This window comes from Candoia aspera, chromosome 1 (assembly GCF_035149785.1).
Source record: "Candoia aspera isolate rCanAsp1 chromosome 1, rCanAsp1.hap2, whole genome shotgun sequence".
In the NCBI taxonomy this organism is placed as follows: domain Eukaryota; kingdom Metazoa; phylum Chordata; class Lepidosauria; order Squamata; family Boidae; genus Candoia; species Candoia aspera.
The window spans coordinates 94094163-94109936 of record NC_086153.1 but is presented as its reverse complement, the minus strand read 5'-3'; the positions used below and the strand labels follow the sequence as shown (position 1 = coordinate 94109936).

Here is a 15774-nt window from a genome sequence, read left to right as displayed (position 1 = left end):
CCTAAGAAGGAGGAGAGAATTCATTATGTTTATTCCTGAGAAGAAAAATTGGGTGATTGTGATGATGGTGGTAGAATATAATAGTTTTAAAGCATCTAAGGACGTGCCACACAGAAGATCCAGATCTGCTTTCTGTTGTCACAGGACACAGAATACAGGTAGCCCTCGACCCACAACCACAGTGAAAGGTGAAAGGTCCCCTGTGCAAGCACCTTCACGTCTCAACCTTTTTGCCATGGTTGTTAAGCAAATCACCCGCAATTGTTAACCGAGATATCACTTGACCATGACTTGCAACCTCCTGCTGGCTTCCCCATTGACTTTGCTTGTTGGAAGCCGGCTGGGAAGGTTGCACATGGCGATCACGTGACTGCAGGATGCTGCGACTGTTGTAAGTGTGAGCTGGTTGCCAAGTGTCTGGATTGCGATCACATGACCGTGGGGACACTGAGACAGTCGTAAGTGTGAGGACTGGCCATTAATTGCTTTGTTCAGCGCTGTTGTAACTTTGGACAGTCGCTAAATAAATGATCATAAGTCAAGGACTACCTGTAATTGCTTTAAGTTAAAGGAAGGCAGTTTCTGAATGTCAGGAAATGTTTCCAAATAGTATTGACTGTTTAACAATGGAAGCAATTACCAAGGATGATGGTGAGTTATCTTTCACTGGCTGTTTTCAAACAATGGCGAGATAGCCATCTGTCCTAGCTATTTTAATTTGGACTCCCACACTGAATAGGGATTGGACTCAATGAATTAAATGGCCTCTTTCAACTTTATAATTCTATGACTGCTCAGTTCACACTGTTATGGAAAAGAATGCTAAATTGCATGTTGTATTAGGACTGTATGTTTGGTACGCTTATAAAAAGTAGTCACGTTGCTCCGGTGAGATCAAATCCTTGGTTGGCCGCTGAAGTATTCTTTGTGTGCATTTGAGCATTTCTGAAAGTGAGAATATGACATGAACAATTATTAGTAAAGCAGGTTTTATAATTTTAACAGAAAAGAGATTTATTTATAGGAAATACATTATAGAAATAGTCAAATTCTAGCACCTAGCTAGCTACATTCTATTAGGAGGAGAGTCAAAGAGCATGTTCTCTCTCTCTTTTTTTAGATTTTTTAATCCCACCTTTATTATTTTTATAAATAACTCAAGGAGGGGAACATAGCTAATACTCCTTGCTCCTCCTATTTTCCTCACAACAACAACCCTGTGAGGTAAGTTGGGCTGAGAGAGAGAGACTGGCCCAAGGTCACCCAGCCAGCTTTCATGCCTTTTTTGCACAAGTTCCTGGGAACACAGGCAGAAGGAAGTGACCCGAGATCAGTGATCTATTAAAAAAAAAAAGAGGCAGAATGATAGACAAAGATACAGTATAAGCTCTTAATTCTCTTATCTATACTCTACTGCCCCCTTATGGTCAATAGTTCATGAGGTGTTGAAAGTAAGGGCTATTAGATTCACATTTCTGAACACCATTCCTTCTTGCTCTGCAGAACATCCTCAGATCATCTCCATAGCAATTTACCAATTTAGTATTGAATTCTTAAACATCTCAAAATATCTATAACATGAACTATATGATATGCTGAGTTTGTGTATTGTGACACAACAGAATGTTAGCATTCTTGTTTCTTTCTTCTGATAGGTTGGCAAGCCTGAATCCTTGTGGGTTGAGGAGAGAATGAGATTTCATGTTGCCCGAGTTAGAGATGTGGAACTTCTTACAGGACTTAGCTTTTATCATGAAGGAAAACAGCCTGTGGCTGAGATTTTACAATTGAAAACATATTTGCCAAGTTTTGACAAGGCCTGATTTTAATTTTGTTGGATTTCTGTACTGAAAAAGAGAGATTATATCACAGCTTCATAAACACGCTGGAAGATTTTTAGAAGATACTGAAACAAAACGGGACCAAGAAAGAATCTCTGCCACATTTTGTATCTCAGGGACATTTAATGGACCACCTATATCAGAGAAGAGCAATTTTCAGCCTTATTATTCTCTTCAATGTGATAGAAGTATTGTATACTGTTATTAAAGCCAATCTGCAACATCAACACAACAGATAAGTGTATGGGATAAAAACCAACAATTCAACAATGATTTCAACAGTATAAAAGTGTTCAGGAGTTATTTTATTCTGCCTGATTTTTTTTACACAAAGGCAAGAGTGGATTAACTAAAAGTGAACCCAACTGGCATGTATATTTCAAAAATTTTAAGTAACATACAAACTTTTTTAAAAAATCGTCATTTTCTGAACTTTTTTTTTTACTCTGTTTAATAAATAGAATATAATTTAATGGATATTCTTGATTATTTCTGGAATATCACACCTATGTATATCATTTCAGAAGCTCCTTTAAGATAAATGGGATTTACTTTCAGCTAAGTGGTTATAGGATGACAGCTCTAATATACTGTGGACTGCATGTTCAGCTATTCCTGAAAACATAAAAGATAGTTGCATCATTTTTGGTAATACTGCCTTTAATGCTTCCATAATGTTCATGCCATGTTCTAGATACTGCTACCATATCCCCAGATACTATATTTGACTAGCCATTCATACATCTGAACAGGCATGTGGTAGATTTATGATACTTCAGTGCTTATATCTGTTATGTGGCTGAATGCTAAGTGAATGCATGATTGATTGACTGATTGATTGATTGGATTAACCTAACTACAGTCTCAGAGATACTTGGCATTTTACAACCTCCATCAACACATAAATATAAAACACACACTGTACAATAAAGCAGAATAGTATAATAAAAGAAACCTAATACAAACAGTGGTATAATAGATAAGGTTAGCTCACATATCTAAGGCTTTCTTAAAAAGCTCCATTTTTAATTGCTTGTGGAATATAGTTCCCTCCATAAGGCATTCCTACCCAACATAAGGTCCATGATGGCAGACTGAAGACTGGTTTCTCCGAAGTTTATGTGGGAGATAATGACTGGATAGGGTTTGTACAGTAGCAAGATTCCTGAAACTATATTGTATCAATATGAACCAAACATGTATAAAACACTTCTATATTTATACTAACCATCTCCTTTTCTAGCATTGAATAAAGACTGATTGTGAGAAAATCCATTTTTTAGAAAATAAAATACCTTGTTACTGAGGACAGTAGAAGGCTAGAAAACATTTCTGGCAAGTAACAATAAAGTCTCATACCTATTTTGATGAGAGGGAGGATTAAGATTACTTAAGGAACACATGTCTTCAGTATAAACAGCTCCCACCTTTAAATACAGCATGCAGGAAGATTATTCCTGGGAAATGTTTTCAGATAGATTTTCCTTTGTTGAACTTTGAGCCCTGACAATCTTTCCAAAACAATTGTCTGCGTTGAAGTAGCAAGACACAACTTCCGTAAAGGAATTCTTTTTTGTGGAGTCCTTGGTATTCTCTGAGCTTGGTTGTTTGCTTGCAGACATTTCATTACCCAACTAGGTAACATCAGCAGTGCAAGCGAGTATGGGGTTTGCTCCCTGTTTATATACAGTAGCTCACCTTGCCAGTGTTGGTGCCTGACCACTCAACCCATTACAACACAACTAATGAAAAGGATAACACTGCCATACATCAGAAACATCTCAGAAACAATCAATAGACTATTACAACCACATGGCATCACCGTCGCACACAAACCAACAAAGCCCTCCAAAACATCTTAAGTAAACCAAAAGACCCAGTAGCCCAAGGGGAAAAAAAAAAGTCATCCATGACATACAGTGTAAGGACTGTAACAGCCACTATGGAGGACAGACAGGCAGAAGACTAGCGGAGCGTATCCATGAACACCAACTAGCAGAAGACATAATGAATACTCCTTAATCTCAACACATGGACAGACTCAACCACAATTTCAACTGGGAAACTGTGAGCATCCTAGACCAAGCCAGATCCAAAAATGCTAGGGAATTCCTGGAAACTTGGCATTCAGACAAATCAGGCATCAACAGACGCATAGAAATAAACCATATTTATACACCATTCAAAAGAGACAATAGAAAGCTAAGAAGGAAACAAAAAAGACCAGAGCACATCCCCTCCAGCAGCCAACACCCAGATATGGAAGGATTAACACCAGACAAACAAGCCAAAAACAGTACTGTAATCAAGGAACTACCAAAGAGAAAACCACACCCCCACCAACACTGGCAGGGCAAGCTGCTGTATATAAAAAGGGTGCAAACTCCACACTCACTCACACTGACAATGTTACCTAGTCGGGCAATGAAACGTCTGCAAGCAAACAACCAAGCTCAGAGAGCACCAAGGACTCAACCCTGAGCTACATATATTCTCTTCTATTGGAATTCTTTTTTTGTCACATAAGATGAAGTCTCTAGTAGGAAGATAGTCAAATCTTTCTCCAAATGTATATGACTGAAATTATGAAATGCCTTTTTGAGGGGAATAGGAGAATTGTAAATAAATACTGTATAACAGATTAGTTTTCTTTCTCTTGTCTTTTTTAATGATAACAGTGCTTAGGATCAATATTTTGGAGTTTGGGAATTATTTATTTGAATTCACCAATGATGCAAGTTACACTGAAAGGAATAACAGTTTCATGCTGGTATCTTAAAGATAGTTACTTTAAGAATAAGGAAGAAATACAAGCAAGTAGTTACAGTATTATCAAATAGCTTCTTTTTCCAGGCATCATCTCTGTAACAACAGTGCATAAGTAGACATCCAAGACAAAGAGCAAATGAGATTCTATTCTTCTGGAATCAAATGCATTTCACAGGAGTCTTGAGGGAATTATGGGGCAAGAAATTGTCCTGCCTCATACTGTTTTTAGCCTGAATGGTTTCTACTTCAGTTCTCACACCTACTTGTTCCTGATTCCAATTACTAGGAAAAGGACAATAGAATTGGATTGATAGAAGAAGCAAAAAGGAATGGCTGTTGATGGTATCATGTTCCAGTATAGTCTTTCCAAGAATTGAGATAATTGAGATAAGATGGACCCTGGCAGGTTCTCAGAGGAAAAATCCAGGGAAGATAGTAGACTACAAACATGAAGAATGTATTCCCTTAGCCATATCACAAACACTTTAATTATATATCTTAAAGAAAACCAGAAGTAATATTAATTATTTGAACACAGAAGCTGAGAAAAATGTAATCAGATGGGAACTGATGGTAACACAAAATTCTTCACCCTTTGTTATCTCTGAACTCTTACTGTTTCTCTGGGAAGCCTAAGGATTGTTTTAAAGCCTGACTTCTTTCTGACTCTTTATTCTGTAAGAAATTGAAATATTCAGCCAAGACAGAATCAAGCAAATCACCACCTGGGGTGGTGCTACTTGTGGTGTATGCTATGTTGGTCTCTGAAGTTCTGGATGATGATGATGATTTCCTTTCCTTCCTTTGCTCAAAAATTATTAGATACATGAGCAAATAGCCTACTGAAACCAAGATCACATTTTATATGTTCTGTAAGTACTTTGTAAACATTCTGCAGCTCTACCACATGGGGTCAGACTGCCCTAATCATTTAGAATTTTTTATGGTGAGCTACCTGGAAGAAGGAATATGCATAGGAAGGCAGTTTTTGAATTACCAACATTGAAGATGACAGCATGGTATGAACTAAAACATGGACTCACACCCATATCTGAGAGCTTTCAAGTATTATTCCAGAATATAGACATAAAAACATGCCAGCACATGGTATGTTCCTCTCAAGAATCCAGCCAGCCGATCAATCTTGTCTGCTTTCAGGATACTCCATTACATTCCCCTTCCCAGTTCCAACCCTCCCCCACAAGAATCAGTGAGCATACCATGATCACTCAACAAGTCAGTACTCATTATCTGAGACCTGTCAGGTGCTGATCCCAAAATATTACCTACTGAATGCACTCTGAATTACTAAAAAAAAAAAAAAAAAGACCTTTAAGTTTTACAGTGGGCTGTGCAAGTGGGCCTTAGAGAAAGCAATGACTAGTATATTTGGCTTAGAGGAATAAGGGACTGATGTACTGTATGTCTTTATAACCATCATTTTCCACTGAAAACAAGCCCAAATAGTCAGGTGATTTTTTGCTGACTGCTTCCCTGAAGTTCCATGTGCTTCCAGAGAGCTGCTTGAGAAATCTGGGTGGCCACCAAACATTTGGACAGATGTTATGGGAGAAAAGGATTCGGTGGGAAGGGCAATCCATGCACTTTTCCAAGCCCATTCATAGGACCAACGAAGGAATCCTGGCCTGAAAAACAGGTCTGGCCCAACCCTTTTCCTTCCCCAGGGCTGGACCTACCATCAGGTAAAATGAAGGTTTTGGGGATATGAAAGGATGGCAAAGTACGGGCTCTAAAATGTATTACTGCATTTTACTCCCAGAAAGGGAGAACAATTACAAGCCAGAATAAGATAATCTGAGTCAGAGCAGGGTTGCTGCTCTGACTCAGGTGTCAAAATGTTAGGTGTTAGCCTGTCTATTGCTTCTTCTGCTTTATGGGCTGGATTCTGCCTTTGTATTGTCACTCTGTGAAATTCCATGCACACCTCTCTCTGCTTACTTATTCATTTAACGAATGTTGTATACGTCAAATGATTCCTACTAAGCCAGTTTGTAGCAACTCATTAATACAAAAGTTACAGTTCTGACTCAAAATCATAATAAAATCTAAAATAGCATTTTATTTCATATATTTATTAAAAGAAATTAACACTTCTTTTTTTGGCCCACCAGGTCCCCACATTAAAAATTAAACAGGTTATGCATGTTTATTCCTCTAGTTTTAAAGCTATTCTCATCTTCTTCTAATCCAGTCTCTCTCAATATATATTCAGCATATAGGTTGAATGGAGCCAATCTGTTTCGCCATGTTCTGTCCAGACTGAGTTTCTGACCTGTGTATAGGTTTTGCTTGAAGACAATCTAATGTTCTGGAATTCCCATTTTCCTAAGCTTGAATTCCACAGCTTGACATGGATGACAGAATCAAACATCTTTCTATAATTAATGAAGCACATATTGACTTTGTGGGGAAGGTATTGTTTGCCTTTCCCAAAGCATGCATCATCCAGCATGCATCATCAATAATGTCACATGTTCCTCAGCCTTTTCTAAAAATAGCTTGAACTTCTGGCATCTCCCTTTCCATGTAGGCTTTAATCTACATTAGATGATCCAAAGTATTATTTTGGTAGCATGTAAAATAAAGGTATTGTGTGATAGTTTACACACTCTGTTAAGGTTCTTGCCATGGTATTGGTATGTAGACCTCTTCCACTCTTTTGGCCGCTGTGTCATTCTCCAGATTTGCTGGCATAGTTTTGTTAGAACCTTGATTGTTCTTCTGTTGCTTGGCATAGATCATTTGATGTTATTCTAACTTAATCTTCTGATTCTAGAAGTTCTCGTAAATAGGAAACAGCTTCCAAGATATCTTGGAATAAGATATTGGGATACAGTATCTCCTGTACAGAATTTAACTATGCTTCTTCCATCCTTGTTTGAACTTCCTTGAATCAGTTACTGTCCATTGGCCTCTTTTATATGGCAATTTTAATTTGGAACTTCCTTCTGAGTTCAGGGACTTTCTCAAAGATTTTTCCTTGTTTTTCCGTGTATGTTTCTGTCTTCAGTGTCTTTATAGATATGGTTGTAATACTGCTTCTTGTATCTTCTAACAGCTCTCTGAAATTCTTCATTAAGACTTTCCTTGAGATCTTTGTCTTTCTTGGCTTTGGTTTCTCTTCTCTTCTTGGCAATTTTCACTATTTTCCTGACATCCAGTTTGCTTTTTTCTGTTTCTTGGTCTTCAACAGTCTCTTTTCACATTCATCCTTAATAAGTTCTGATTTCATTTCAACAGTTCCTGTGGTTCCCTATCAATGAAGTTCAGATTTCAAAGTGATTCATGATGTTCTCTTTGAAAATTATGGGTATATGCACAGGATCATATACAACTTCCTCTACTTTAGTTTGACTTGGTACTTGCATATGAATTGTCCATGAGCTGTTCTATAGTCTTCCCCTGATTATGTCTTTGTTGTTTTGATGGAGCTGTTCCACCTCCCTGTAGCAACAATATAGTCAATTTGATTTCTATGTATTTCATCTGGTGATATGGATGTATATTGATATTGTTTTGGTTGTTTTAAGACTGTGTTAGCAATAATGAAATTGTTGGATTGGCAGAAACTGATCAGTTGTTCACCTGCTTCATTTCTATTTCCTAGCCCATATAGTCTTAACTACAGTTTCCTCCTTATTATTTCCGACTTTGGCATTCTGATCTTCAACAACAAGCAACACATCTTGCTTGCATGCTCTGTCAATTTTAGATTGAACTTGACCATAAAACTTGTCAACCTCCTCTTTTTTGGCATCAGTAGTTGGAACATAAACTTGGATGACCATCATATTAAAAAGTTGTCCATGAGATCTATTTGATATTAGTTGGCCATTGACTGCATTGTACCCAAGGACTGTCTTTGCTATCCCCTTTCTTACTATGAAAGCAGCACCATTCCTTATTTGTTGTTCATGTCCTGAATAGTAAACACTATGATCTTCTGAATGATAGTATCCAATTTCAGTCATTTCAATTTGCACTGTCAATATGTAGTCAACACAATCTTTCATGGTGTTGAGCTTTCCCATGTTCATGCTTCTTACGTTCCATGTTCCCACTGTAATTCTGTCTTTGCAGCTTTGGATTTTCTTTTCCTGAAAGGCAACATCAGCAACTAGACATCCTGAAGGCTTTAATCTAGTTGTGTAATAAACAACATTAATACTCCAACAATGTTGGCAGAGTGCCTAGAAAGCATTTGGCCCAGGAGAGACCAGAAAAGTCACACACCAGGCATTTCTATAAAAATAATTTTATTTACAGAAAACAAACATATTTAAAGGCTGTTTGCTGAGAGGAGAGATTTCTCTCAGCTGCATATTCTCTGCAAGCCTACACAGAAGGGAAACTAAAACTAAAACAAGTTCAGGCAAGTTCCTCCCTTAGGTAATGTAACCATTAACACGTGAAAAGGGGACAATTAAATTCAACCTCTTCACCCCGCCAAAATGATTAGTTACCATAGTAACCTTAATCTGTAGTAGAAAACAATATATTAACAAACAAATGCTCTCCTTTTCCTCAGTACCATGTTGAGGACCACCCAGCCTGGGTGCCCATCATCTTGCACTATCTTGTCAATCTCTTTATATTGTCCGTGTATGTGGTTTTCTTGGCAAAACACAGAAGTAGTTTATCACTGCCTTCTCCCACACAGTATGAAATGATGTCTTTATAATTGTCACTAAAAGGATCATTTGCCTCCAGCACCTTCCTATATCACTGTTGCCTTATATGGGTGCCTGCTTGCTTTAACTGTGCAGCTGGGATGATGGTCATACCTTGGTTTTCCCTGCTGGGAGCATGTGCTCTTGGCTATACATTCCTTGCATTCTTTGCTCATCTTTCCCAGGAATACACATCCACCAGAATGAGGTAGCATAGCAGGACTTGAGGGTCCCCACAAGTGAAATGTCTATAATTCTTGGTATATTAATGGATTCCAAATACTGGGTATATAGCCAAGCAGAACATATGCATCCGTGACATGCAATGATCACTCCAAAGTCATGTTAATAATCCAAACTGACCCCCCTCCCAAAATGAAAAGGTTTCCATGCCCATCTAAAAACATGGCACTGGAAGGAATCTTTCCTACTTCCCCAAGGACATTATTCAACTCTTAAACTAACAGCTTCTGAAGATGGCAAACACTCTTTTACTAGAAGCTTTTAGACAGAGATTGGGGGTGATTAATTCTCTGCTTTGGAAGGGATTAGATTAGATGACCACTGAAGTTATTTCCAGCTTTATGATTCTACAATTCTCTGCTTCAAATTTAAGATGGGTAGATTTGATAGATTGTTTTGTTTTGTTTCCTAGAAACCTGAAAGCTACCAATTGAAGCCAGATGCAAAAGACAGAGTGAAAGAAGTCTGAGTCAGCCAAAGGTTTTGAATTTTAGAAGAGAACACAGCTTGCACTGTCTATGGATTTTTCTTTCACTACTGTAATGTAGGGTATAAGATTGGAGACAGGCATTTGGTGGTTGCTGTACTTACACAGTTTGGTCTAATGGTTAAGGTGTTGGGCTAGGAGTTGTACCGTGTATGGGGAAACCCCTCTTCTGCTGCTGGAGTCACCCCAGCACTGGGTTGCAAAAATGGTGATGTGGCCCAGAATGGAGGAGCCTCTGGGTTCTGATCTCTCCTGACAGATCCGCTTCTGTTCTGTCCCTCTGCCCTACAGCCAGATGCTGTGTCCCAGCTTCTGCACTCTTCTTGTCCTTTGCTCTCCAGCTGGAGGAAAGCTTTCTGCCATGTTCTTGCCCACCCACCAAGAACGGTGAAGAGCCGCTCTACTTTTCTGGGTACATTTGGGGTGTACTGACAGTGAGGACAAATGGAGGGAAAGGAGCTTGGGGTTCATTGAAGACCCTTATAAGATGGGATGTGTGGCAGAAAACAGGACTGGAGACACCCAGCTTTCAAATCTACAGAAGCTCACCAGGTGTCTTTGGGCTGTGACTGCCTCTTGGCCCAACCGGTTTCAGAGAATTATTGCGATAGGGCTAAAGCTGAAGCAGGGACAGCTATATATGCTGTTTACACACCTGGAGGAAAGGTGTTATATGAGTCTAACAAATAGGGCTGTACAGACAGTGATGCAATTTTTTTTTTGGAGTTTTGCAGCCCAGATTTGGTAGACCTAGCCCAGAGACTTGTATGTTCCAGCTGGATTAGGGCAGCTGTCCTGGACTCATTACATACAGGCTCTGTCCAGATAACTAGTTCATTTAAAGGTCCAGTGCAAATCCAGGATCAGAACCCTGCAATAGTCACTCTGAGTCAGACACCCTGCTGTAATAACTCAGAAGAGAGAGTTTACTTTGGATTACTAGATCTGGACTGCACAACTCTGGGCAACCACTAGATGGCATGAAAGAGTAGCATTTTGCATCTCTTTGCTGCCATCTAGTCATCATCTAGATTTCTGCAGCCCAGATATGGGAGCCTTATAGATATGGAAAGGAGGGTTTAGAAACTATTTACTGCAACATAAATGTCTGCATCTCAGGTCTGGTGGCCCTCCTTAACTCTCCCTTCTGGCTTTGGATAAAGAGATAGGAGCCTAAACTCTGCTGAAATGAGGATGTTCCAGGCACCCCAGATGTTTTGTTTTTCTTTTCATTCATCCCAAGTACATGGGTGTGTGTGTGTGTGAAATGGGAGCTTTCATTGAGGTTGGCCTACTGTCACATACAGTTCCAACCTTACGCTCTTCCTTTTTTCAAAGAAAGAAAGGAAGAGAGAGAGAGAGAAGGCCAACCTCTGCAAAGGAAGCTGGGATCCGGGCCAAAATGGCTGCTTTGCATATAACTGGAGCTGTTTTCAATGTCTTTGTGTATTTTGCACTGGTTCACTGGGTAAACTATTAACCCAGGAATAGTGACAGGTTCAATGAGCTGCACTGAGAAAACCAGACCCTTCTGTTAAGCATGTAATTGATAGGATTTTACTTCTGCAAAAGCAGGCCCTTATTAAAAGCAATGCTGTGCAATCCTAAAGATATTTACTCAATAGCAAGATTCCTTTTTTTAATATACTTATTCCCAAACAAATGTGTTTTGGATAGTCTTGCTTTCTGGGTGACTGCAGAAGAGGTCCTCTTAAAGAAATCCTCAGCATTTCCTGGTTCACGTCAGGCTGAACATTCTGTTTGAGGCTAGCATTTTGGTAACTTCCATTTAAGGGCATATGAAGAAATGCAGAGATCAGGAAAAAGAGAATGGAAAAATGAAGCTCTAAAAAATGAAACAACCTCTTTCTGTTCTAATATTCCTCTTGTTCTCTGGCAAAGCCTGACTTTTTTTTCTCTTTCTCTCTAAGTGGCTGGACAGCTTTCTTGGTAATTCTTTCTGTGTACGAAGGACATAAAACAGGGTAATCTAAAGAAAGCCACACCCAAGCCTTTTCCCTAATGAAAGCAAAATTTGTACATTAGAAACATAGCAGTAAGGTCACATCAAGTGACATGGCTGGTGGGGTAAGAAAATGTGGTTGTCCCATTTATTTTATGCCTTCTGATTATAGTTAATAGCTGAAGTGATCTCTAACACTGTGTTTAGGGAAAGACTTTAACAAGAAGGAATGTTGACTGCTTAACTGGGGTTGGCTATTTCTAGAGCATGCATTCAAAAGTCAGTTTTCTTTTTTTCTTTTTCTTTTTGCTTCTTTGTGAATGAGATAATCTAAAAAGTAGGTGTTTCTTTGCTGTTAGAAATTCTATTTGCAGCTGCTTTCATAACTTTTTTTTGTTTAAAAAAATACCCTAGTATATACCATCATCATGATGATTATCAACAGCAAGGTAACATCTGCACTGTAACTAAGCTGAAAGTAATTGGGGGAAGTGATCAAGCATGACACAGTTATAGGCAGATGACTCTGCAACAAGGGATAGGAAACAAGGAAAAATAGCATCTCTCCAACAATATTTCTTTGGACCCCCTTATATCTGTCCAGAAAAGATGGGTAGGTACATGAATCACCATACCAAGTTTTCTGTTAAACAGTCACAGTAGATTTAAATGACAATGTTAAAAAGCTAAAAACTTTATTTGAATTGAATAAAAATGCCTGTTGTTTCAGTGTCCCAGGTTTTATTCCAGAAAGCAGGAATGTAGCAGGAATGAACCCAGCTTTTTGTAAACTAACACAAGGTGCAATGATTATCCAGTCTTGAAATTGTGTGTTTAGACTGTGGACAGCTGCCTGGCTGTAGAAGTGATTCTGTACTACACCCTTGGAATGATATATAATAAGTGTAATACAAGAGATAGTGATTCAACATGTACTGAGAATATCTAGGTCAGATTGTATCTCAGGTCTAATGTCCTTGGTTGCCTTGTACCAGCCACTCTAAAATGGTAATTGTAAAATTGTAAAGTTAAAAGGACATCTTATATGCATTCTCAATGTCATATAGATGCTGCCCAACTTTAAAAATATCATAAAAATATAAAGGCCAACAGTAAAGCTGGCTTAATAGATCAGTGACCTTACAGAAAACAGTGCAAAAGACCAAGTTTTAAAAGGGTATGTTTTAACTTTTCTAAAATTCAAAAGAAAAGAGACCAAACATGAATCCAAAGGGAACAAGAACATTCAGGAGCCACAGAGGGAAAAACATATTCCACGTTTGCCTGACAAGTAGGCTTCTGACAATAACACTGCTCTGAGAAAGTTCTTGTTTGTACATTTTAATAACTAGAGAGATTCATACCAAAACAGGTAGGCTTAGGGCTTTGAAACTAATGCTTTGAATCAAGTAAAAAAACAAAACAAAAGCCAGCAACTGGCATCTCTTTTAAGCAAGCAGGAACCACCTGTCCCCTAAAAGCAAAATAATTACATCTCTTAGCCAATGCATGAATCCTGCCTTGACTGATCTGATCAGAGGAAGCAAGAGTCAGAGGAAAAAGATGGCAGCCTCAGTGCTCCAGGCAGCTTGTCTGCGTTCTCAGAAGGTGTGGTTGAAAGCATCCCAACATGCTGAGATGAGCAGCTTTCCTCCGTTTGCACTGCACTAATAATACAGTCTAATCCAAGGTCACTAAATGATTTGATATACAAAGACCAAAATAAATTAGTTACTGAATGTCTCAGCTAATTGTTTGCAACATCTCAGTAGCATATGAAAAAGCATCTCTGAACTTTTCTATGTTGGAGTGATGGTAACAAATTGGTTAGCTTTCTTCCCTGCCTTCGCTGACACAGAATTAGTCCCCAATCAGTTAGACTCCCATACTTGGATTGACTTCTTCCACATTTTTCTCTTATTTCACTATTTAATTGCTTTCATAGGGACTAGTATTATCTGAGGAATACAGGTGCTTAGTATTCCTCAGATCAGCACTACAGGTGGATAAAAGAAGCATCCAGATTTATCAGGCACCTAGAGCAGGCCATTGTAGAACAACTCCTTCAGAAATTTATTCTAGCAGCCAGGTCAAAATTATCCAGAAAAAGGTGATTTGTCCATGATAATAGAGTCACATGTAACTGCTTCACTTTCACAGCATCAACTCCATTAAATAGCTGAAGAATACAGATATGAAAGGAACTTTATTCTGGAGTAGAATGCAATATTAGGATTTGCCTTATGGGTGTATAGTTGAAACATAGCTGTGGAAAAGACAAAACTTCTAGTACAATTGATATTGGCCTGATGAATGTGAGACATCTGAAAGATGCAGGTAAAGCTTAGAGCTAATTCCAATATCATTGGTCTCTATTTAAGAAGAAAACAACCAAGGATCCACACCAGAGCAGCCAAATACAAAAGTAATATCCAACTTAGAAAAACTATGTTGTTGCTATTTTCCTATGGAAATTGTTAAAAGACCATAAGGCAAATAGAAATGAGGAGAGTCAGGGAAATAGTAATTATCTGTTTGCACAAAGGTATTATTTAGTACATACTGTATATACTTGTGGATAAGCTGAGAATTTTAGGTGCCAAAATACACCCCCAAAATTGGGCTGAGCTTATACACAGATGGGCTTATCTGTGAGTATATACAATAACTGGTTTATATTTTTGCATTAATTCATTAATTCATTAATGACATAATGTCATTAGTGCACAAGCAGGTAATGTTTTCAGTGATTTAGCAAATTGAACAATGTCCGTGTAAAGTATAAAACTCTCTTGATTTCCATGATTTCTCCCTGGCAATCACTTGCTGCAGCTTCATTTGAGTTGCCTGAATCAGGGGAAGGCTTTTGCTTTAATTGTCTTTGCAATAATTATATAATCTTCAAAATAACAACTACAAAAGTTCCAATACTTTATTTCAGTGCACTGTAAACTTCTTATATTTAAAACAGTATTAATTTGATCAATACATATTGATTCTTCTCATTTTTTAAAAATCTTGTGGCATTTTAGAGAGGACAGTAAAATCTTAGTTCTTCATGAAAAGAAATGGAAAGCTCAAATCTATGGCATTTGTTCCATGTGTATTGGATTCATTCTTTGATACCATATGATCTCTCCTCCCCACCACCCTCCAAGAAGATTTTCCAACTATTTTCACTCCAGACTGGAAAAATTATAGGGTCAATGCGTACTCTGTAGTCAACAGGTGATAACAATGCATTCTTTATTTTTTACTGGGACTAATGAGATATTTCCTTCCTTAAAAATTATAGGCATTTCCCATGCAAATATGACCCATGTCATTTACTTCAACTGATGCCGTACAAATCAGACTTTGGGTAAATAATGCATTGAAGGACTGAAAATTTAGCAATTTACAGACCACATCTTGCTATTCTCAATTTCACCCGGCAGGGGCTGTTTGAAAGATACAATCTTTGGGCTACTGAAGAATTTCTTCAGTAGTTTCAGTAAAATGCAGCTCTTAATAGTAAGTCTGCTTCTTGGGTCCGCATCAGCTATGGCACTGGGATTCCACCATGGTCAGTGATCTATGAATTGTCCCTGTACATTCTGTTTTTCAGGTAAACATAATTATCAAGGAATAGAAAATTGAGCATAACTCATCTAAAGATTCTACTGGGCTAAATATATATGATCTTTCGCCAAAGAAATGAAATGTTGCTTCATAGTCTGACATGAGTAGTATGAGAGAACAAAGGAAATGTATTATATTGTGGCATCTAGTTTGTGGAGT

The 15774-nt window shown here is 38.2% G+C and overlaps 1 protein-coding gene across 1 annotated transcript in view; it reads left to right on the top strand.

The window, feature by feature from the left end:
* The window catches only part of ENPP1 (ectonucleotide pyrophosphatase/phosphodiesterase 1), a 56506-nt gene extending 53394 nt beyond the window's left edge, over positions 1 to 3112 (top strand). The window contains exon 25 of the mRNA XM_063309914.1: positions 1656 to 3112. Coding sequence (XP_063165984.1) covers positions 1656 to 1823 — 168 coding nt within the window. The 3' untranslated portion in view covers positions 1824 to 3112. The remainder of the gene's footprint in view (positions 1 to 1655) is intronic.
* Positions 3113 to 15774: the final 12662 nt, after the last annotated feature.